Below are 25,123 nucleotides of genomic sequence, written 5' to 3'. Positions count from 1 at the left end.
AATGTCTTCAATCCGAAAACCGAATATCCAAACCGAAAATTTCATATCCAATCCGATGGCCCGAACGCCCACCCCTACTTATAAATAGTTACAATTAGGCATTATGTTGAATGAAAATCAAAATTATCTTTACCCTTACATTTCCTATTCTTCGTTTTTTCTTCATTATATGTTCTTCGTTTGTGAATCTTTAGGAGCTTACTTGCTACAAATGATATCAGACGATGATCTTTGATCCCACTTAAGTTACATATGTCTGCAAAGCTCCAGGTTCAGTAAAATGATGCAAACTCGAGCTGGTTCGCTTTATATCTAAGGTGTCATCTACAAAGATATAGCAAGACAAATAATAGCTGAGTATCTTAAAATTCAATAAACAGAAATAACATGACAGAAACCTGAAAAAAAGTCATCCATGGTTTTGTTGTTTCATCTAGATCTTTTCAGAAGTGCAATTTCTAATGATGTTGGAGTCAAAGACAAGAAAAGTCAGTTGAAACAGGTGCCCTGAAAAGTCAAACCATTTCCCTTGGACAGGTTGTTATTGCAGGGGTGGGTGGAGGGATTTTTTTTTTTTTTCAAACTAAATAAAAGACTGAATAATGTGAAGTGGACAACAAAGATTGAAACTACACCTATTGTGCGAGAGACTGGTAGTGCCACTAGCTAATAATATTAAACCTTAGGTCTTTTCATATTCTTTTTTTCAATTAAAAATTTAAAGGATTACTAGACTTGATGAGTCATTCTTGGGTCCCTAGCTCGGGTTGCATTTGGGGTGGGAGGCCGCTGGCAATAATTTCTCTTTTACTAATACCTTAAACAATTATACAGTGAGATTTCACAATCTGGAGAAATGATTTGTCTACATATTCAGTTCTCTGTAGGACCCATCAAGTGAGCTAATCAACGTGGTCACCAAGTTTGTATTTGCATTATACACATTGACTAGCAGACAATCTTGACAACCACGTGGTGAGTACCCTAATATAGAGGCTAGAGAGGAATATCAAATTTTTCTAAACTCTCCCTTGACTTTAGTAGAAAATACTTATATCAGAGGAATCACTCCAGCAACTAAAGCCAATTATATCTCACCAGCTTCAAGTAAACAATCATGTCAAAGTCCATCATCCATCTTGCTGACTTTTCTAGCATCATTCAACAAGTGAAATCATCCATGACCAAATCAAGTTAATAGCCAAATTTCAGTGAAGATGCCACCATAAAGAGTAAATCTTGGAAAGCACTGGAAATAGCTACAAAGAGAGAGATAGTTGCACCAAAAACAGCAAAATACCCAGAGTAAAGACCACCCATAAGAAATCCTCAAACACTCCACCATAAACAAAGATTTCAGCTTTTAAAAGAGATGGGAAAGATTGGTTGCACCATAGATGGCAACCTAGATGAGTCGAGATTCAGCGAGCCGATGCCATGGATCGGTATCTATGTTGCAGCAGCATCTGCAGCTTGTGCACTGGCTATGGCGATGGATGTCCTTCATGGCCTGCGCCGTAGAAAATTATGGTTTCCTTGCAACTTCTTCTCTCTCAATGCAACCACCTTGACTCTCCTAGCTGTTGCCACCAAGTTGTCTGTTGATCTAAATACCTCCATGCCTCGTCGACAAGATCAGCTGACAAAACTTAGCAGTGCTGCTCTAATCTGTACGGTAATTGCTAATTTTATGCCCTCTTTAGGTCTCGTGGAGAACAAAGAGCTGTTGATGAACATAATGGCTTTGGGAATTTTTGTCATCACAGCCATCGTGAATATTGGCATACAATTAGCTACTGGTGTAATCTATGTTTTCTGTGAAGAGCATATAGCCCTCATGTTTCTTATGTTTGTTTTGCTTCTGCTACTGATCTCCTCAGCCTTGACAATACCAACTACAAAGTGTTTTTTGGACCTGAAATATAATAAGAAGTACAAATTGGTAAATAACGAAGGTGGCATCACCTATAGATGCAAAATTGAGAAACTAAAGGACGAGCTGATGAAATTTTGGACCATGGCATATACCTCTAGCCCCCACTTCGTAACGGGGCGCTTAGCAACATGCACTGCATCCGGAGGTTTCTGCCTTCTGAGCACAGTAATTTATGCTGCAGCCATGTTTAGGTCTTACTTTCTCCATTCGAGCTTCAGCTTTTGTAGTGGAGACTCTGAATACAAGTGGTCCACAACCTTGATTCTTGTAACTCACACAGTGGCAATAGGAGTAGGAACTATTGCACCAGCTTTTAGATGGTTCGTAGCCATAAATTTCCACTGCCCCAAAAAAGCAAGTAATGCCTGCAAGCTCAAGTGGTTCAAAGTGGAGAACTACTGGATCCGTATACTGCTTCAGTGGAAAGAAAGCCCGTTGGATTTCAGAATTTGTGGCCGGCATGGTAGAAAATTTGCTCATAAAACAAAGAACAAACTTCTCGATTTCTGCATTTGGATGCAAATTCTGATGGTGTCACTCAGTAAGACAGTTCGGCTCATTTCCACCTTCTCTGTAAGTTGGTTACTGATAAGCTCTCAGAAAGCAATCAGGATGCTGAAATGCAACAATATGGTGTTGAGTCATGATATAGAGTCGCACGCCAGTCTAAAGCCAGATCTTAGCCGCTATGTTTTACACCTCGAAGGAGAGGAAGTATTAATGGATTTGATGATGCAAAGCAACCGTGATGTTGTAGGTCAATGGATAGGGACAGGGAAAAAGGAGCAGCCTAAACATCTTCTACGACTTCTGGAGAAAGTGAAGTCATCGCCTGGATTCGGGGGAGTGTACAACTTTGACCATGCTCAAATCCCTTCTTTAGACTCAGAAGAACCTCCTAATTGCTGGGCTCTTCCTATAGTGACACTGACAAGTATTGCGATTGCACTTCCAGACATTGATTTCCACTCAATCAAGGAATTAATAAGGTGTGTGCATGAAGGTCTCATGTACATCAAAGTTGTTGAAGAGAACCTGGATGCCAGAAAGGACCTTGTATACATCAGGAAGGCGGCAGAGTTGCTGTGGGTAGAAGTTGACTTATGTTACAGGTGGCTGGACGTCGATCTCCGCAAAACTGCCACTGAAGGACAAAATCCAAAAGGCGTGCTTGAAGGACTCTCTGAGAAAGCAAAGCAGAGATTCATCGAATTCAGAAAGAATGATCCGCACGCTTTTCTAAAGGAATCACCTTCAAAATGGCCTACCAATATGCTGGCAGCAAACTGTATGTACAGAGTATGTCAAACTCTTCTGCAAAGTTCTGATAGCAAAGAGTTTGAGAGCAGCAAAATCATGTTTGACAGATTGTCAGCCATAATTGCAGATATAACAGGTGCTTGTCTTACCAACCTACAAAGAGTTATATCCATGCAATGCCACCACGGCACCATTGAAGAGAGAGCAGAAGGTGTCCGCTCTGCCGTCTTACTTCTGGGGAAAACAGAGAGTGTTCTGGAAATTCTTCGTTCACAGCCACTTCCAAGTTCAGCACCAGATCAATTGGAAAAAATTGATCAATGGCGTACACATAGCAAAGAGGTAGACTACCTCTCCTGCAGTAGTAATTCACCCTCAAATTGTACTCCAACTTCCCAAAGTTCATCTGACTTGTATCTAACTGTGGACTGAGAAGCAAATCCCTGAAAATGGAAAAAACAAAAGACACAGCTTAAGTTCTATTGCAATAGTATCATATTTGTTTCTTTTTTACTTTTATTTTTTATAAGATACAATAGAAATATATTTGTTTCACATCAAGACTAGCTTGTTCTCTAAATAATAACTCCATCACAATTTTCCCTATGAAAATACCAGAGAAATATTCCAACTCAATCCACAGTGTCATGAATCTGCAATGACGACCTACAATAGTTCAGATATTTCAAAGCCAAAATCTGTTTATTAAGCCTGTAAGGTAAAATTTGATTGATGCAAGAAATACTCCCGTATACATGGTACACAAATGTGAGCATCTAGAGAGTTAAGCCTAATGCATGACTTTACAAAAAGGGATGCAATCATCTAGGTAATTGGCACATCATACTTGCTCCAAATATTACAAAAAAACTTCAAAATTATCCTAATGAATACAAAAATATTTTCCAACCCTTTAAGCACTCTTTTGTATCTTAATGAATACAAAAAACTATGACTTCCAGCAAGCTGTGAGAATTTAAATCAATTATGACACTGGGGCAAGATTTTGATGATGAAGATAAAAGTGTTGTGTTCAATAATTTAATTCAAGGTTGAATAAAAAATCCTCCTAGCTGAAATAACTACCAACCAATGGCCCAGTCAAGTGCAAAGTTGGAAAATCCCACACCATACACAGGAAATCACTAAAGATGCAAGAAACATCCTTTTCCTCAAAGCTGAAGATTCACATCACAGTGCGAGCACCAAAAGACCAAGAAACAACAGACTTGGCAGCGCATAACTGGACACCGACCTTTCCTAATCTAATTCTCTATTATGGTCACTGTGTGGTCTACCCCTCCACCCAACAAACAAAATCAGGTAGGCGTTTGGTAAACAATACAAAACAGAAGCAGAGAAGACAAATAGATATATTACCAAATGTAACTCTGAGTGGCTATCAACGATGCAGAATTGAATATTTATCATGTTTCCAGAACCAAGAGGTCCCATCAGTTAGATCATCGAAGAGCACAAGCATCCAGAATAACAGGGACACACTTTCGAAAAACGGTTGCAGGTATCTCAATTGAAAACTTCCATAAGAACAGCAGTTTAAAGAGAGCTTTGAGACATGGAAAGAAATTATTCAATACCTATAATCAGAGGACGAAGGATCACGCTCTGCATTTTTCCCAACACAGAGACGAGCAAGACAATCATTCTGTTAGGACCACGCACCCTTGAGTCGAATCTTAAATACCCAACCATGTATCCTAGGAAGACTCCACCAAAACCAAGCAAGAACCTGAAGAAGTCAATATTTGAACGTACAGTAAAACAATATTAGTATCACTATTAGCACATAAGAAGAGAGACAAGAAATCAAATCCAATGCATGACTTTACAAAAAGGGATGCAATCATCTGTGTAATTAGCATACTTGCTCCACATATTACAAAAGAACTTCAAAATTATCCTAATGAATACAAAATTATTTTCCAACCCTTTAAGTGATCTTTTGTATCCTAATGAATACAAAAAATTATGGCTTCCAGAAAACTGTGAGAATTTAAATCAATAATGACACTGAGGCAAGAGTTTGATGATGAAGATAAAAGTGTTGTGTTCAACAATAATTTAATTCAAGGTTAAATAATATCCTCCTATCTGAAATTACTACCAACCAATGGCCCAGTCTAGTGCGAAGTTGGAAAATCCCACGCCATACACAGGAAATCACTAAAGATGCAAAAAACATCCCTTTTCCTCAAAGCTGAAGATTCACATCACAGTGCGAGCACCAAAAGACCAAGAAACAACAGACTCGGCAGCGCATAACTGGACACCAACCTTTCCTAATCTAATTCTCTATTATGGTCACTTTGTGGTCCACCCCTCCACCCAACAAACAAAATCAAGTAGGTGTTTCGTAAACAAAACAAAACAGAAGCAGAGAAGACAAACAGAGATATTACCAAATGTAGAGGAGCACTCTAAGCGGCTATCAACAATGCAACATTGAATATTCATCATGTTTCCAGAACCAAGAGGTCCCATCAGTTTCATCAAAGAACATAAGCATCCGGAATAACACGGAAGCACGCTCTACACACTTTTAAACAAGAGACTGGAGGTATATTAATTGAAAACTTCCATAACAACAGCAGTTCAGATAAAGCCTCGAGACACGAAAAGAAAATATTCAATACCTATAATCAGAGGACGAAGGGGGCACGCCATGCATCTTTCCCAACACAGAGACAAGAGCAAGAGAATTATTCGTTAAGACCACTTGCACCCTTGAGTCAAATCTTAAATACCCAACCTTGAATCCTTGAGACCACACGTAGGAAGAATCCACCAAACCAAGCAAGAATCCAAAGAAGTCGACAATAATGCAGCCAATAAAACAATATTAGTATCACTATTAGCACATAAGAAGAGAGACACAAATCCAAACAAATTGCTCCACAATCTAGCTGTACCCTGCTTGTGTCACATAGGGACTCATTTGCATCAACATACGAAGATTATAAGTAAATAAGAACAGAACTCCTTTAGCAATGTTATTCCTTTTACTTTTATTTTTATTTTTTATAAGGTAAAATAATTTCATTGAAGATGGGAAAAGAACCCAGGCATAGAAGTGATATACCAATAAGTACAAAACCAACAACGCGATAATAGACACCCAATCTTCCATACATGTTGGAATCTCATGGGTGCACCAGAAAGCAATAGTTGACTCGAGGTCGTTATTCCTCAAATGTACAAAATCATTTTTTATTCCTTCAAAAGCTCTCCGATTTCTCTCTTTACATACAATCCACGTGATTGCTAGCATGCTAGCAGAGCAATATCCCACACCTTCTGTTTTCTCCTCATTCTTCTAAATTTTCAGTTGAAGATGCTTGCCTCACGGTGGCCAGCATCACCCATTGAAGTCCAGACCATCTGAAGATGTTCCATCAAATAGAACAAGCGAGACACTACCTGACAATGTAAAAGGAGTTGGTTCACATCTTCACCGAGCTCTTACACATAAAACACCAACTGATATATGTAATACTCCTCCTCATCAAATTTCAGCGGTTAAAATCGCTCCCAGCTGCCACCCAAGTGAAGAAACACACCTTCTGAGCACCCTTGGTATCTAAATTGATAGATGCGGAAAGGACAAGTCCTCAAAACTCCTTAAGAACCGCTTCAAACCAGGCAGACTCTCACAAACTGAATGCAGAAATAACTCAGAAGTCACAAGTATGTCTGGTCATAAAGAATAGAAATTGAAGTTTTAAGCAAGGTTTGCATAACCTCGTCTTTTTCATTGTAAAATTAGTTCACGTGTGGACAGCTAATAAGTGGCTGGCAATGCTTAGAATCATTTAAGTACAGCCTTTGCAATTTTTTCAACCAAAGGACGAATAAGTTTCCTAAACCACCCGACACCAATTAGTACTTTGAAAAATAAATTAAGCTTAAGTTACACTCACCCCTCACTATCAACCATTTCCTGCCCACAAATGTTGGCTTTTATACTAGTAACCATTCAACCAAACATTAACAGTAAGTTTAATGCTTGATGACATGGATACTAATGAAGTATTTTTAGTCAATCTTAATGTGCATAAATGCATCAATAACACAAGTAGCATAAGAGACTGTCAGCTAGGACCATCGCTGATCTTAACCGCAAGCATACTGCAAATGAACAAACATTTCGAAAGAAGTTATTAATCTGTTTCTTTCACTGTTTCATCACATAATTTTTCAACAGCCGACTTATTCTTTCTTGGTCAGGACTGATTGCGCTTGTTAGGGTTTGCTGCATATATTTCCTGGTTACTCTCCACTGAAGAAAAAGTTGGATAACTAAATCTGGAAAACTGATGTTCAGAACAGATATCTTACAGAGGGACGCGAAAGATTATGAACACTTCTACATTACTTAATTATCACTTACTGCGCAAAGATAAAAGTCATTCTATCACTTTGCACTTTTATGTTGATATAGGACATTAGAGGTATCAATGGAGAATGAAGTCTCTTCTGTTGTTAGCAATAATTGTAGTATATCAACTAGATATAAGCTTAAGCAAAAATCTGGTTACCATTCGCCAAGCAATATACAACTTGAAATACTCATAACCAAATGAACTTCCTCAGACCGGTGCTATCACAACTTGCAAATATTTTGATTCTGTTTTTGGTTGTAAATTCTTGGAAGTCATCATATTAACAAGAAAATGATTCAGTCAGAGACTCACACAACAACTATTGAAATATGTCAATCACAAAAATGCCATAATCAACTTGTTAAAAGAATGGGCTTAGAACCAGACCTCCCTTCTAGTGGTTTATTTAAAACCAGGTTTGTAATGAGGAACTTAGTAAAATAAGATGGAGGAAGCCTGCTAGATCCATTTTTTTGAAACTTGTTTAATGTGTCACTTGTATTTTGAGTCTAGAATGTAGTAAATTCTAGACTTATTATAGAAAATTTCATAAGTTCAATTTGAGTCTGGAAGAATCCTAGGCTTATCGTAGGATCTTTCATAAAATAGAGGACATTGGTGTGCCCTCTACACGCATTTGTTTGCTTTTCCTTTCCGTTTTAATAAACTTTGGCCAGCGGGTGGCTTACCGAGGACATGACCCTAGATAGGAGGATATGTAGGTCGAGAATTAGGGTAGAAGGTTAGTAGATAGTCGAGCGATGTCTAGTTTCCCATATCAGTATTGTTATTATTACTCTCCTACTATCTTAATCTTTGATTTTATTACTTTGCTTCGGTTACTGTATTATTTGTGTTGCTATTGCTCTCTTCTCCGTTATTTTTAGCTGGCTTGTTAACTACTGTATTTCCTTTCCATACTTGATTTTGATATGTCTTACTTGAGACGACGGTCTATCAGAAACAGCGCAGGGGTAAGGCTGCATACACACCACCCTCTACAGACCCCACTTGCGGATTACATTGGATATGTCGTTGCATATTCTCATTGATTCATTGTATCTGTGATGCAATCTCACAATTCCTCTATTCCAAATGACCAATCTTAAGTCTTAACTAGCTATTCCAGAAGTTGGTCTTATCCCTACAATCCTTTACCCCTCTTTCACAAGTCCCCTTCATTTCAGTCTATTACGAGATTTTCAAATATGATACGGGCTCATTGAATTCACCACATTCACATATTTCACAAATCTCCTCACAATTGCCTACATTATTCACTGGAAATATCTCAATGGACCATGCAGCTATGCCTCAATCCCACATTAATCAGGGAAGACTATATAAATCCGTAATCATTACAATTTGACCCTATTTCATTCACATACTCCTTTTGTTTCAATTTGTTTGTCTTCCTTTCCTTTTAGTCTGTTTCAAAAAGAATGTCTACGCCCTTTTTTTGGTAACTCTTTAATTCTGCATATCTTTAATTTAAGACCAAAAGTCTTCTTTATTCTTAAACCTGATGTCAAAGTCAAAACCAGACAAACAAATTGAATCGGAGGGTGTATTATTTACGTATGCACAAATAAAAGTAACAAAAGGAACATCATTCTCCAAAATAAAACAACTGACGAAAAAAGTCTAATTTCATTAATGAATCGTATAGATAAAAACATTGAAAAATTCAGTAAATCTAATTCCCTTAACCCTTCCCACACCATAGAGGTTACAATAGTTAAAATTCAAAAACACTAAGCACCTGTAGAATGTAAAACGACGCCGTAAGACTAATCTTCATTATCTCTCTTTTTGGGTTTGCGATAATTCTCTTCAAAATGCTTGGCAATTACAAGGCCAGTGTCAACGAGCTTTTGGATATTGGGCACGTTGTAATTTTGGGCCAAGTATACTCCGAAACCCGTACCAAAAACAAACGAGAATGTGCTCTTGAAAATACCCATTAGATTCAATTTAAATGAAATCTAGTCTAGTCTAGGGTTTAAAGATTTAAGATTTTGGGGAGATTGATTGATATGAAGGGAATTATAAAGGTTTGCGTTTGAATTATTTTGACCCCTTCTCCAAGGTTCTACCTACTAGACTTGCAGAGTAGGAAAGTGGGACCCATGCTTATATTTGTGGGTTTGATGGAGTACCTCAAGGGACTAGAGTCCAGAAACTTCTGATGGGCTTTACAGCCCAGTAAGTCAGTAACTGTGACACTTAGTCATGACCACAAATGTCCCATCTTGGTGTAGTCTTTAATTTTTGGCCCTCAGTTAAATTTTTGGTCCAAGTGATAAAAAAGTGATCGAAAAAATCTTTCATATCGAAAAAAATTCAGCCTATCCATTTCACAGGGTATAGTTTATAGAAACTTTCTCTTGTCTGACATAATTTCTATAGAAATTAAATTTTTCGGCATAAATTGTGTAGTGACTAATTCGCTCGGCACTACACAATTTATGCCTGAAATTTTATTCCTACAGAAATTATGCCAGAAAAGGCAAATTTCTATAAACTTGAGAGTTAGTTACTACGCAACTTATGCCGGACAATTTATTTCATATAGAACTTATACCGGACAAGGCAAAGGTTCTCTAAACATATGCCTAGCGAATTATTTTTTTTGGTAAGAAAACAAAGAATCCATTGCCTCTGCCGAGGTATTGAACCCATAATCTCTGGTTTCGTAATCCGGTGAATAAGGATTTTTGGCCCACAAATTTTCATTAAATAGGAAGCAGGGCAAAAAGTAAAGACAAGCTATTTGAGGCGCACAAATTAAAAGACCAGTATGAAGGACAATCCGCGTAAAAGAAAGTCGAACTTATACCTAGCGGGATAAGTTCTTGGGTCATTTGCACTTTTGCCACTATTTTGTATTGGTCTTTAACTTTTTCCCCTCGACATAAGCTTTTTCGCATGGCATAAGTTTATATTTTTTCATAATATCCCACAACTTATGCTTAGTGTGACTTGTGCTTTTAAACAACTTATGCCTCGCTGGGCATAAGTTGTTTTTGAAGGACTAAAATTAAAGACCAACCCATTTGAAGGGAAAACCGTGCAATTTTGACTCAACCTCTATCTGATCAGGTAGAGTTTTGCCTTCGGAATGTCAAAACTCTACCTTAAGGCAAAGTTTTGCCTCTGCCTTGTGAAACTCTTTTTTTTTTTTTTTGTTTTTCTAAGCTGGGGTTCCAACCCAGAACCTTGGAGTATACAAAAATTAAAGACCAGTGCTTTTGAAGAGCAATCCGCACGAAAACATAAATATAATGTAGAGTAATAATAGTACCGTGATATGTGAAGGTTATGGGTTCATTTGCACGATTTCCCTTCAAAGGCACTGGTCTTTAATTTTTGCCCTTCGTCTAATACCCGAGGTCCTGGGTTCAAACCCCGGCTCAATCGAAAAAAGAAAAAAAAAAAGAATTTCGTAAGGTAGAGTTTCATAGCAAAATTAGGCCTATTCGGGCAAAAGTTAGACCTTAAGACAGAGTTTTGCAAAATTTCAACTGAATAAAATAAAAAAAATTGTCTCAATGCAAACATCTACCTTAAGGCAGTTTGCCTCAAACTCTGTCTGAAGGTAGCAAAACTCTACCTGATCAGGTAGAGTTTGAGGCAAAACTCTGCCTTGCGAATCCAAACTCTACCTTGCGATTTTTTTAAATTTTTTTGACTAAGCGAGGGTTCGAACCAGAAACAAAGGAATTTTTAGCGAAGGACAAAAGTTAAAGATCACTAATTTGAGGAGCAAAAATTACAGATCAGTGCCTTTGAAGGGCATTCCACACACAAAAAAAAATGAAGTTGTGCATACAACAATAATTATACCAAGTGCATTGAGCCGCCTCTATGATTTTCATTGACCATATATTGCACTACTTAAATTTATTTCGGATTAATAATATTATGCAAAATAAAATAAAAATACTATAAGTCTTTTATATTTCAGAACTAACTATTAATCACAACTAATTGGTATTACCTATTTAATTTTATTTTTCATTTTTTCTATTTTTGTCGTTAGGTTTGCAAGGATTGCAAAAGTTCTTAGAGACGACTTATTTTTATGTAACTCATCCTTTTTAATATTGTCTTTCACTATACTTTTACATTTACAAATTGGTGCTTGCAACATATATGACCTCTTTTTGTTGTTTTTTACTCGGTGTCCGGTACTTGCATTGGAGTTCGATTAAATTCGGATTCACGCTGTGAAGTCCCATATTGGGAGACAAAGCGATCTCTAACAAAGGTGATTTTATATCCAGAGCTCAAATATGAAATCTCTGATTAAAGATGAAGGAGTATTTAACACTTCACCGTAACCTTATTGGTTGTTATTTCATTAAAAAAAAAATTGAAACAAACCAATTTAGAATTAAACTGACTCTTGCAATTTTTGCATGTTGCGACATCACTAGATGTCTATGAAATGAGAGAAAGACTGGACAAAGTGCTTGGTGCCATTACCCTTTGCCCATCACTTGTTTTTATCAGTTGAAGAGAAAGGAATGGACATAAAACGACCAAGCAATAAGGAAAATATTTTAAAACTTTTCTTTTTGTATAAAATTGTAAATAAAATAAGTTTAGAAAAACAATCCACCACAATCTAGTTAGAAGAATGTCTGCCAAAAAAAGAAAAAAGGTTATATCATCCATTGAATGGGCCAAGGATGGACCACTTTAGCACCCAAAATTCATATTCAATGGATCACATTTATGCTCCCTTACACATCACATGTGCTTTGCCTCAAGGCCTTCACATTTTCTATTAGTAAAATTTTCACAAACAACTACCTTTTAGTTCCTTCTAACAATCTATAACTATATGTTCTACATTTAACGAAAGTCATTTAGAGGAAAAAGACTTATATTTAAATTATTTTATGCTGTTCATCGATCTTAAATATAGGATAGTCATTTTTCTTAGAAATACACAACCTTTTACTTTATGTGAAAGCTCTTATATTTATAAAACAAAATCTATTCCAATTTAAATTAAAATCTTTTTAATGTTCCCGATTTTTAATATAAATATCCTCCCCTTCCATATCGAAAACATAAAATTGTGACTAACAAATTCAAAAAAAATTGAATTCAAAAAGTACATTCATATTTTTAACCAAAAAAAAAAAAGGTTCAAAAACTAGTTCATCAAAAAACTTTGAAAAATAACAATATCAAACCAGTGAACAGAGCTCATTTTAAACGACGAATACATATTTGAATTCATCTATTGAAATATCGAATTAAATTTGAGTTCATAATTGACCAATAAAAACGTTTTCACGGTTTTTCTGCAACTTTTTTATTTTTTTTTATTTTTTCGAAATTTTGAAAAATATAGTCAAAATATATGAAAAAAATATAGTCAACGTAAAAAATAATAATAAGTAATATTGAACATAATAATCAAAATACAATTAAAATATAGTCATAATTGAGTTCATAATTGAGGTAACAATGTTTTTTCGCAACTTTTTTTTTTTTTTATTTTTAAAATTTTTCTAAATATAGTCAAAATATATGAAAAATATATCCGAAATATATAACCAAATAGAAACCGAATAAGTAATATTGAACATAATAATCAAAATACAATTAAAATATAGCCAAAATATATATGAAAAACAACTATTAAAATATCAATCCAAAACATTAGGAATTGAAAATTAGAAGTAACGAAAAAAAAAAACGCAAATATAGGTTAAATACACGGTAAAAACGTAAAAATCAAGTATAGAATCTTACCTTTTTTGGGAATTAGATTTGAATTATGAGTGAAATTAATGACTAGTTAATTAGAGATAAACAAGGAAGTTGAACTATTATAAAACTGATTTGAAATTGGAGGAAATTAAGGGATATTGGGCATAATGGCGTGTATTTGGGGGGATAGGAGAGAGGGACCTTTTTTTTTGCTTAAATTTAGGGGTGTGGGAAGTTACCAGATGAGTGGTAAAAAAGTGATAGCTATAGGAAGTAAATATGTTATATTTTAGCTACTAAATATAATTATTGTAAAGTTTAGTTATGTTCCATAAATAGGTAATAATGTAAGCTATGCCAAGTAAATTTTACTTTCTATTATAGGTTCAATTTGATTACGTTCTTTCAGTCCTCGAAGGTGAAACACATATAGTCGTGAAGTTTGTTTGGTATAACGAAAGTCATTTAGAGGAAAAAGAATTTTTATGAGAAAATTATTGTATGTTGTTCGGTCATCAAATCTTTCGTAAGGGTGTTAGTCATTTTTCTGAGAACTATATTAACTTTTTACTTTATGTGAATTACTTGCTCCAACTATTATAAAGACACTATTATAAATCTTTCGTACTAATACGATTTCATCAAACACTCTTTCTGCTAATATTATTAATTTTTAATATATATATGGAATATTTTTCACTCACTGCCCAAATATCAAAACAAAAATTGTGAGAATATTTTTCATGAAAAATAACTTGCATCATACAATAATAGCCTTACTCGTTTTTTTATTCTCTAGTTGGAGAAATCCAACTCTGCCTGTGTGAGCTTATTCACATTGTCGTCTCAATGAATAAAGAAAAACTGTTGTAAACTGGTAGTTACGTTGAACTAGTCAATTTCATGATAAATCCTCATAGTATGTTAATAAGGATTCATAATCGATCCCAACTTATTTTGGAATTGAAGCGTTAATGTAGTTAGAGAATCTTTATAGAATATTCAATTCTTAACCGGTGGTTGTAAATGAATTCTTTAATTAATTTCTTTTTTTATTGTTGGGGTTGCGGGGGGGGGGGGTGTCCAATGACAAGCTTATTACCTTTCTTGCAAATAAAAGATCACAATATAAAGAAAAAAGAAAAATAAAGGGCACTGACGGCCGATTGAACCGTCTCTTGGGAATTAATATTTCTTTATATTCTTTTTGGCCTTAAAGGTTGTCAAGTTTAATATTGAAGTCTTTCGAAATGAAAACGACATATTGTTCGTATTAGCTTCTTGAGGTAGGTTTTAATTTTATGATTAATGTTTGTCATGTTCCACAATATATCAATTGCCTAAGGATTAAAATTATCCAAAAGTCTTCCAAATATGGTCCTACTAATGAATTTTATGTCCACTTGCCTATTTGTCTACGTTGGATTTGAGATAAAGTTCTTTGAAATTCATAAATTTTAGATTAGATTATTGAGTTCAATCAAACATGACCCATGTGGTCTGGTGAAGTGGATGGACTAAATTATTCAAGATGATGATAACAAATACAATGAATGAAATATATAATAACTCAGCATGCATTATGTAGGTAATCCTAATTATCGACCACCATTCTAAAATAATGACGGGGACTTCGTAGTTTCAAAAGAATGATGGAATTAATGACGTACAACACTTATTAATATAACAATGATATAATACAAAGTCGTTATAATAATGTAATACTAACTACTAAGCTGTCTCAACTTATTTTTTCACCCACTCCAAATTCAGAGACTCTCCCGCGGGACCAGGGCTATAATTTAGAAGGAATGCTCTAACTACACGGCTGTAATTAAAAAATATATCTAATAATATATATATATATATATATATATATCTTTGTGGTGTTCAGATCAGTTTATGTATATCTCAACTATTCAGCTTATATTTAATATTCCAATAAAAGCATTCGGTAACACTGCTCATCAAAATTAAAAAAAATAGGAAAAGATCATCTCACAGTCTCACATTTTATCCTTCATTAACCATTAGAGATGAAGCATTCAACTGTTTACCAGTTTAAGTTACAAAAAGTAGTACTCCCTTCGCCACTTTGCTTGAAGTTTTAGCTATAGTTCGACTTCGTCCGGCGTTTAATTAGAAAAGCAGACTTTCAAAACTTAGTAATTTTAAACATGCAAGCATGTGTGCCATAAGACTTTTGAAACTTTTAGTCTTAAAAATATCATAACAAAACTTGTAAATTTAAACATATAAACATTGGTGCTATAAGACTTTTGAAACTTGTAGTCTTAACATACCATGACATGTTTGTGGCTATAAAACTTTATCATTAAGAAAATATGGAAGTGTGGCTATAAAACTTTCTCATTAAGAAAATATAGAAATGTGTCGTACTTTTTCAACCGCACTGATAAGGAAATCGCGTGCAACAAAGTGAGTATTTACAGAGTGAAATCACAATAGGCATAGAAATGAATATTGAGCAACATGTACTTGAGAGTTTATCGGATCAGAAGAAAAAAACAAAATAGTAAAAGAGTATAAACTTTTAGAAAACAAGTATATGCATGCCAAGAAAGAACTAACAAACAAAAGGACCATGACAAGGTCATTTGTTCCTCTTTATTTCCTTTACTTCTTTCACCAAGGAAAAACTACAACCATGTACACGGGGGAAGTGATTAATCAATATCAGCTCATACATTGAGAAGAATGAATTTATCCAACAACATATACACGAAGAATGAATTTATCCCAAGTCCAAAAATGATTGATTAATGAGAATGAATGAATTCCTTCATAGCAGCAAATCAGCAATCAAATACTAGTGTGTTGCTAGTGACTTGCACCAAGAACAAAAGCAACACTACTGAGTACTGACAATTGCTGATAGTGATGGATTTCTGTGTGGCTATGTTGTGGAGTATACGCTTGCAATCGTAAACATGCATAATTTTCACTAAATGCAGACTAAGTAGCCACATACCAATCAATTCATCAACTACACCTCAAAGCAAAATCAACTGAATCCGCTACAATCCTCCATACATTGGAGTACGAGATTGTTAATATCATATGAACATATTACTAAGTTGCAAATATTAAAAGGACGTTAATCAGTCAAACTAGATTTCTTCACTCTCCTTGGAAGCAAAAAAGATGACCTGTGGTGAAGATACACTTTTTAACTGAAGTTTAGAACATATGTTTCCTGAAATAATTCCAATATTAGTCGAAAAGCTCCGTCCAGGACATACCTCTAATCTGGTTCTTATCAAACCTACCAATATATCTATCAATAGTAAAACATCCTACCCAATCGTTTTAAGAGAAATATTATTCACTTAGGAACAGACTTGCCTGTAACCAGGAAAGTAGGTCATTACTATCCAGCATACATACAATAAACACCACACAAACAACCAAATGATGACAATATTAGCATTCACCAATCAAGGATCAGGCAGTACTTATCCAGAAATCATGTTAATATTTGTTAGAACTTAGCAATTGCACGATAACATGGAAAAGATAGTAATTAATACACAAGGAAATGTAGGAAGATACAGCACACTGATTTTCAAACACGGACAATAGTTAGGATTTGTTTAAAGCAGAACGCTTGCCTACACAGTCGAGACTAATTAGGAGAATGCGACATAACAGTAAAATTATACATGACACAATAAATCAGATTTTTAACAGACAACAAATTGAAGAGTTAAAACCTCTATTAGTAGCTGTTAATAGAAAAGAGTCTTCTGGCTTCAGAAGAAAGGCTCCTCAGCACCTCCAAGTCACAGCTGACAACAGCTCCTGTTGTTTCCAGCATAGCACAAGCGACGTCTGTCGCTTCTCGACGTGAAACCCTCCTACCTGAGTTCTCTTAACAACACATTCAGCCTGGATTTCAGTCATATTACTACATGCAACAGGTGAAAATCCTGCAGAAGCAAATAGGTTTCTCCATGGGGGCATCCGATCAGGGGATCGCAGGCGCCCCAAGATCATGTTCTCAATGCTAGGCTGGAGGAGAGACCTCTCAATCTTTTTCCCAATGTCTGGAGCTAAATTAGCAGCATCAATACTGGCTAAGAGTATCTCATAGTACTGGAGGGCATGGAGGAGGTGATGCTTTAAGGGGAGTTCAGTACGTTCACATCCGCGTTCGAGTGATACAACAACTTTTGGAGAGAGCTGCTTCATAAAGTGAAGAAGTGAAGGAAATGCAAATGGACAGCTTGAAATAGACCAGATCGGGAAATTAATAGCAATTGCCTCACACTCAGATGACCTCAAGGAGGATAAGGGATAAGTCTTAGGGTCAAAAGAATCCAAGTTAATAACTTCAAGCTCAAATCTTATCCCCGCATCATTAGCAAACTGTGTTAGACTTTCATGCATGATGCCAATTTCGACAGAGTGGTGGGTTGAAGGAGATGCAAAGGCCGTAATCTTTAGGGAAGTGGCCTTTCTACTGCTATTCGGAAGTTCTTGCATAAATGAGGACCACTGAGCACCAAAACCAATGTCGAAATCTATTATGTGAATTTGCTCTGCATCCCCAAGAGCTTCAAGGATAGCCTGATTGGAGGTGAAATTCATGAACTGGATAAGTGGAGATATTTCAGAGAAAGCCTTATAAGCATCCATCTTAAGCACACAATCAAACGGTGTGGGATTTCTTGGAGGCAAAAAGGTGGATGCGCAAGGCAAAAGGAAAGGCAACTGCAGAGCCTCCTTGATATAAAAAGCAGCCCTCCTAGAGGGTTTCCCGACAGGAGAAAGCTGTTGATTGAGCCGCGCCAATATCATTTGCGCGTTTGAGAAATGTCCGGCCAGCAATAGTTCAGAGGCCTGAAAAATCTGGTCATAAATAAACTGTTGTTCCTGCAGTTGATGACGGGGCACCATCAAATTACCATTACCACCACCACCAGCTGCCTCAAGCTTAGGTACAATTAACGGCTTTGGCTGAAACTGCTGATGAGGCAGCAAATTCACTTGTTGCTGCATTTGTCCCAATTGTTGTTTCGTCAGCAACAAGTCACAACTTGCATCAAAAAACGGAACTTTAGGCAATACAGCGCCTAAATTTGGACCAAGGGCACCCAAATTGTTGCCCGAATTGTGGCGTTTGGGCGGAGGCTGTTCAGGATTGATGTCATATGATACCGAGCCAGACATGTTAACACAAGCAGCATTCTTGAATTGGGTTTGGTTTGACATTACTAGTGGACTAAAAGGTTGAGGCTTTTGTTCTAATTTTTGCACTTGAAAGCTCTTAGCCAAAAGATTGACATTCAGATTATCAAAGTTATCATTTTTTCTGTTATTTGAGTCTATAACAGAACCAAGTTTCTCAATATTGGCATTCATAGAGACATTTGAACCAGAAAAAGAAACATTATCTGAATGAGCTAAAGAATCAGTGGCTGATACCTCAAATCCACAGCCCAAATCACCATTTCCTCCTTGAAGTAATTGTTTCAAGCTGACTGATGGGTCCTCCACATCACCTGAAATCCACCTGAGAAAGCTTTGGTCTGAGCCTGCAAATTCAGGCAACAAATTATCCAAATCACCAAATCCAAGACCAGATTTTTCTGTCTCCACACCCACAGTTAATGGCTGCATCTCAGCCACTAACTCTTCTTTCTTTCCAGTGCCTGGAACTGCAATATTTCCACCATTTTGGGCACCATAAGAACATGAGGAAGATGAAGCTGAAGGACTAGGACTTCTTGTATCCAACACAGAAACCGGTTCATTTCTTGTAAAGTTTGCATCTTTCTTGCAAATTTGTCCTTCTGGTGGAGAAGTTGAAGAAATTGAAGGCACAAAATTAGAAACACCAAGAACCCCTTTTGGTGGTAAGCTGTTATTTTGAGGTATTACAATCATCTGAACAGAAAAAAAAAATCAGCAAACCCACAACAAGAACACCAACAATATTACCATAACAAAAAAATTAACACCAAAAATAAGAAGATAAACTTGGTTTCTTGCCTTTTGCTAGTTGATGGGCCTTATGTTTTATCAAGATTTGAACAGAAGTGAGTTCTTCAAACCAAACCCATGAACATAAAACACAACCATTGGTTCAAAAATACAAACTTGGTCTCCATTTCATCTGGAAAAAAAAAATTAAAAAAAAAAAAAATCAACACAGTCCATAACAAAGAAAAAAAGTTAACAGTGATAAAAGATATTTTTCATTTTCTTACCTTCTAGATAGATCTTATTGTTTTCAATAACTTGTCTTCCACAGAAAAACCAACCCCACAAATAGAAAACACATTCATTAGTTCAAAAATATAAACTTGGTCCCCATTTTAGCTCTTCCATTATAGAACATCACCCTTTAGACCTCTGGTCATCTACTATTCTTCTGTATGGGTTCTCTCTTTTCTTCTCTTTCTTTTTCTGTATAGAATAGAGCTACAGATAGGGCCACTAGGTAAGCTTTCTTTGATTTTCTTCTGCTAGTCTTGCTTTATTTTTCTTTGTTTTTTTCTGACCTCTTTTTATGTCACAGTCCTCTCTGTTCTGCCACGGATGTCTGCATCACAAAAAAGTAAGAAAAAAAAAAACAAAAAAAAAAACAAGGTGGCCCCTCTTTTATCTATCTCCCTCTCTGTTTTCTCTTTACTCTATGGTACTTCTTCACCCCCATTCTTTGTTTTCATCTTTACCCTTCCCCCCCGCCCCCCTCCCCCGGCCCCCTCTCTCCTCTCTATCTAGTTCCTACCTTTTTTGTATTTTGAATTTTTATTTTTATTTTTTATCGGGTGTTTAGTACTCTCTCCGTTTCAATTTATGTAATTTAATTTGATGAGACACGTCATTTTAAAAAAGAATGAAGACTTTTAAAATTTATAGTATAAAATAAGCAATAGATATTTATGTGGCTGTAAATCATTTCATTAAGGGTAAAAAGGGAAGTTTTGGAAATTTTTAAATATAAAAATGTATCATTTTTTTTTTACAAACTAAAAATGAAAGTGTATCATATAAATTGAGATAGATAGAGTATTATCTTTACGAGTTAGGGTTAAGATCGACCGAGGGTGTATCGAAGACAGCTTGTCTACCTTCCGAGATAGGAGTAAAGTATGCGTACACTTTACTCTCTTTAGACCTCACTTGTGAAATTATATTGGACATGTTGTTGTTGTGAGTTAGGGGTAAGATCTTCATATTCTTTTCTGAACCCCACTTGTAAGGTTACACTGAATATTATTGTTATTGTCGTTGTTCAATTTTAGCATTGAAATTTCTATTAATTTGAATGTATTCCACCGTATGATGCCCAGAGTTGAATTTAAAAAATTTAATTGAGCATAGAGAACTCTATCTATTTCAACACAATTCTTTTTGGTGTATTTTGAAATTTGGAAATTTACGATGGATCAGTAAATAAAGGTTTTTTGTCAGTTTTTGAGGCTTAACGAGAAGAAAGTGGTAAAAAAGTCATTTTAACTTTTTGTGACATGTGTTTTACTACTTTTACCCATTGGGAAACGAGAAGGGGAAAAAAAGGTACTCCGTAGTAAAACACAGCAGGCCAATTGGAGGTCACTGAACTGTTTAAAAGTGCGATATGGTCCCTTAAGTTTCTGTTCTCTACTGTTTCATCCTGTAAATTAATATTCTTGTGTCTTCTGACCTGTGAAGTGTGAAGATGGAAATTGGGACCATTTTGTGGAGGTCTAAGAAATATTTTAAGCAGATCGAACCAAGCCTAGAAGTACGATATGGTCTCTCAAATACTGTTCTCTACTATTTAATCCTGTAAATTGTATTTCTTGTAATGATGGAACATTTTGTAGTGCAACTAGTTGTGTAAAAGAATTTTAGAAAAACGATCAAGCCCAATATAATCGAATGATTTTTAAGTCTTTTCCCAAATGCATAATTTCTGTTATGAGCTTACAACGTTCGAACTTATTTGATGAGTTTTATATTTTCATTATAAGAACCGAATATATATAGTAATTACGCATATAACTCAACATATAAAACATTATAAATATTTTGAGCCTTAGGAAATGTTAAGACAATTCAGGGACTATGTAGATCCACCAATTTTAGTCAACTATTGAATAATAATCCTTAATGTTCGTCCTTCTTTTATGGGACCTTTTTTAGTTGAGGTGTTATATTGAAGCTTGGTATTTTCAAGTAACAGCTGCAAATTTGAAATTATAATAAAGGTTTGTATCTTATTTGATGGTTAGAGATAAGCTATCAAAAATCAACTGAAATAAACCAAAATTGAATAAAGATCCGGACGATTAAAAGAGTTTTAGTTTCAGTTGTATGCCACAAATTAATAGAAAAAATAGCATACTATATTGTTTTAGAAATAACGGAACAAAATGAACTCTTGACACTCATAATCATAAATGTCATATTTTGCCATGGTGCGAAATAGATGTCTCCATGTTAACCAATTTTTAGTTTGTTCTTAGGCTCGATGGTCTAAGATCATTTCATTCACTTTTTCCTATTTAATTGTAAGTAAATATTGGTAATAAATTTTATCCATGCCTCGGAGAATGAATAAACCATTTAAAAGAGATTAATGTCTAACTAAACTAGTAGTGTTTGGTTGATTATATAAGAAAAATATTTTTTGCATAACTCTAATGCAATGCTTAGTTTGCGGTACTAAACAGTACTTGTGTTAAGCTATACAATAATCTATATGTTATTTTATGTAAGATATAATATGAAATAAGAAAGAAAGAAAAAAAAAAAATATATATATATATATATATATAATTTAATGCATTAAATATTAGTCATCGTACAATAATTAAGTTACTATGAGTATAATTTAAGGCATTATAATAGCGCATAACTAATATGTGATCCAAATCAGCCCTTACAATTTTAAAATGATAGTGAAACATCCCTTGGAGTATTGTGCAAATTGCGGTACGAATTTTTGGGAAGTTCTCAAATTTTGACAAAATCATTGGTGCAAATTGAGGATTGAAAATAACCTTGCAGATTTTTTGTCCTCTTTTGTTGTGTAGACCAAGGATTTGGATATAGGAATGGTAAAATTAGTCTATAAAAATATGATTTGTCCAATTTCTTTATATTCAAATTGAATTGAGCTAAATATACAATTTAAATGTATCAAATGAAAAATATTATCGAAAAAATTAGAATAAAATGATTTTTTACTTGATCTGTTATGTATATTAAACAAATTATATTTACTTTATTTAGTAATTAAATAAATTGTAAGAATGTATAACTTTATTGTCATGCTAAGAGGCTTGGTGAGTTCCTTTCTTCCATATTTTAGATTTTAGTACTATTTCTTAAGAAGTAGCTTTCCTTCTCCTTATTGGTTATTGTTAGGGTCAGCTCCTAATTATTATTTGTATTTAGTTTCTTGACTTCCCCTAGTATTTCTCACTAAGATTCAAAAGTTGTTACTAGGTGATTGACCCCACGCCCCACCCCCAATCAATTGCCTTATTAACCAGTAAACAATAGTATATCTTTTTCTATTCTTTGATAACATCATGTGAGTTTCAATCTACGAAAAGCTTTACTATTTCTTTTTCTTTTTTGTCATAAAAAAAATCATATTACTATTTTATTTGTCACTAAAGATTTATTACACCTTACAAATACCGCATAGTTCTACCGATTAAGACTTGATATTGCCTTCAAACTTAATTTCTACTAATACTCTGAGCAGGTTTATAATCTTAGAATTAAAATCAGGACTATAACTTCAATAATTCATCTCACCTTATATATGATATATGCTAGCTCATGTCTCCAATCAAACCCGTGATAAATTTAGTTACCTACAATAAAAATCTGAAATAGTCCACTTAATCCCTTGACCAAATGACCATAAATAGTTGTGAATTTTGAAACATGAGAATAATGACTATTTTTTAATACAAAGGTTAAAACATTTTCCGACTATAATCCCTTGCTCTGTCTGAAATAAACCTTCATTATTTCATCTGATTGCTAATCGTTATGCTAAAATCAAATCAAACGGGTAAACAAACCATGGTTTACCTGAAAACTAAACAAACCACAACCAACAGTAATTCTACTAATGAAGCGGTTGATGTTACCAAATGAAACTGGAGCGCGTGGGTCAAAGGAAGTTAAACCAATGGTTAAAATGCTATAAATGACGGCGAAGTTCCCCCATTTTGCCGGATTGCGCTTTTGTAGGATTTACCCGCTATAACTTTTTCACTTTTTACAAAGTTGGAAAAATAAAATGGTAAACAAGTGTTACTGTTGTGACCAGTCAGTAGTCTCTTTTTGATTTTTACTTAGCCTGCAGGCTTTTGTTTTTTCTCCAGTTGCTATCTAGGGGCATTTTCGTCCATAAATGCTCTCATCATTTTTTTCTTTGATCAAAGTAGAATTAATTAGGGGTGAGCATCCGATTTTTTGTTTCGGTTTTATCAAACTTCGATTTGGCTATTTCGGTTTCGGTTTTTTGAAGGTGGACACCGAACATCGAACCCAACTAGTTAGGTTCGGTTCTTTGGGTTTCGGTTTTTTGAAGTTTGGTTCGGTTCAATTTCGGTTTTTTCAATTCGATTTTTTTGATATGATATTAGAAGCGATTCCATTTATACTAATTCATATTCTCAAAAGCAACAAAACATAAAACTAATAAATTAAAATCAAAGTCAAACAAACATGATACACAAGAACAGAAAATCATAACCATAATATAGGATTACTAGGTGTTATATACATACAGTAAGAATAATTAAGAACACACATAAAGGACATACATTAATTCTAAAGACACGTCCCGGTCATCTTTCTTTGTTAAAGATATTTGATTTTCTCAACTGAAGTGAAAAATTAGGGATACAAAAACAAAAGAGAGCTTATTACAATTGAGTTTTTTTGGGCTTAAACTTAATGGGTTCGGACTATTTTAATTTTTTTGGGTAATGTATAAATTTCGGTTCTTCGGTTCGGTTTGGCTATTTCGGTTTCGATTTTTTGAAGGTGAACACCAAACACCGAACCCAACTAGTTCGGTTCGGTTCTTTCGGTTTCGGTTTCTTGAAGTTCGGTTCGGTTCGGTCCGATTTTTTGATTTTCGGTATTTATGCCCAGCCCTAAAATTAAGGACTAATGCCTGCTATTTGTCTGCATTTAATGAATGTATGATAAATCTTAGTTATTCAAATCTCAATCATTAAGTTAATTTGTCTTTTAGATTTTGAATTTTAATTAATTAGATCTAAGTTATTAAGACGTTTATATTTTATATTACATAACTTAATGTCTAAATAGATATGAATGATTAAGGCTATAAAAATGTCTAATATTATTAAAATAGACATTTCACTACTACTCTATTCATTTTCACCGCTATGACGTTATCCATTATTGTCGTCGTCCATTACTAACTATCGCTATCCATTATTGTCGTCGCGCGTTACTAGCTACCGCTATCCATTAGTGTCGTCGCCCGTTACTAACTACCGCTATCCATTATTATCGTTGCCCGTTACTAACTGCTGCTATCCATTATTATCGTTGCCCGTTACTAACTGCCGCTATCCATTATTATCGCCACCCGTTACCAACTGCCGCTATCCAGTGAGCCAGGATTTTTTACTAGGAGATTCAAAAATATAAAAGAGTAAGAAACGAGGAAGACAAGGGGTTCAAAATCTATTATTTATACATAAAAAATAATATTAGTCTCATGTGTATATGATAATTTTTTGCCTAAGAGGATTCGGATGAACACCCTGGCCACCACTTG

General features: G+C 34.9%; 3 protein-coding genes across 6 annotated transcripts; 1 reads left to right on the top strand and 2 right to left on the bottom strand.

Moving 5' to 3' along the window:
- The first annotated feature begins 1,007 nt into the window (after positions 1-1,007).
- On the top strand, positions 1,008-3,832 carry LOC132030400 (uncharacterized). Its single transcript, XM_059420022.1, has one exon. The coding sequence runs from the start codon at positions 1,373-1,375 to the stop codon at positions 3,626-3,628; it is 2,256 nt and encodes a 751-aa protein (XP_059276005.1). The 5' UTR covers positions 1,008-1,372; the 3' UTR covers positions 3,629-3,832.
- Positions 3,502-9,700, bottom strand: LOC132030401 (uncharacterized). Of its 4 annotated transcripts, XR_009408041.1 has the most exons (5): positions 9,359-9,699; positions 6,775-6,871; positions 5,851-6,634; positions 4,795-4,914; positions 3,502-3,639 (listed from the first exon to the last, which is right to left on the bottom strand). XR_009408041.1 is itself a non-coding variant. In XM_059420023.1 (2 exons), the coding sequence occupies exon 1, from the start codon at positions 9,558-9,560 to the stop codon at positions 9,387-9,389; it is 174 nt and encodes a 57-aa protein (XP_059276006.1). In that variant the 5' UTR covers positions 9,561-9,699; the 3' UTR covers positions 6,643-6,871; positions 9,359-9,386. The 4 variants fall into 4 exon arrangements, 1 of the variants encoding a protein (XP_059276006.1); XR_009408042.1 differs by lacking the exon at positions 6,775-6,871 and having other exon boundaries at positions 9,359-9,700; XR_009408043.1 differs by lacking the exons at positions 5,851-6,634; positions 6,775-6,871 and having other exon boundaries at positions 9,359-9,700.
- A 7,150-nt stretch (positions 9,701-16,850) lies between these two features.
- On the bottom strand, positions 16,851-20,003 carry LOC132030398 (scarecrow-like protein 22). Its single transcript, XM_059420021.1, has 3 exons — positions 19,560-20,003; positions 19,342-19,465; positions 16,851-19,236 (listed from the first exon to the last, which is right to left on the bottom strand). Exon 3 carries the CDS (start codon positions 19,234-19,236, stop codon positions 17,116-17,118), a length of 2,121 nt encoding a protein of 706 aa, XP_059276004.1. The 5' UTR covers positions 19,342-19,465; positions 19,560-20,003; the 3' UTR covers positions 16,851-17,115.
- Positions 20,004-25,123: the final 5,120 nt, after the last annotated feature.

Source organism: Lycium ferocissimum, chromosome 9 (genome assembly GCF_029784015.1).
Source record: "Lycium ferocissimum isolate CSIRO_LF1 chromosome 9, AGI_CSIRO_Lferr_CH_V1, whole genome shotgun sequence".
NCBI classification, from domain to species: domain Eukaryota; kingdom Viridiplantae; phylum Streptophyta; class Magnoliopsida; order Solanales; family Solanaceae; genus Lycium; species Lycium ferocissimum.
The sequence above is the reverse complement of the archived record's forward strand: the minus strand, read 5'-3'. Positions and strand labels throughout refer to the sequence as shown.

Bases quoted from the DNA above. Each gene is read 5' to 3' on its own strand.
- LOC132030400 (XM_059420022.1), top strand. From the start codon at position 1,373: ATGGGAAAGATTGGTTGCACCATAGATGGCAACCTAGATGAGTCGAGA.
- LOC132030401 (XM_059420023.1), bottom strand. From the start codon at position 9,560: ATGGGTATTTTCAAGAGCACATTCTCGTTTGTTTTTGGTACGGGTTTC.
- LOC132030398 (XM_059420021.1), bottom strand. From the start codon at position 19,236: ATGATTGTAATACCTCAAAATAACAGCTTACCACCAAAAGGGGTTCTT.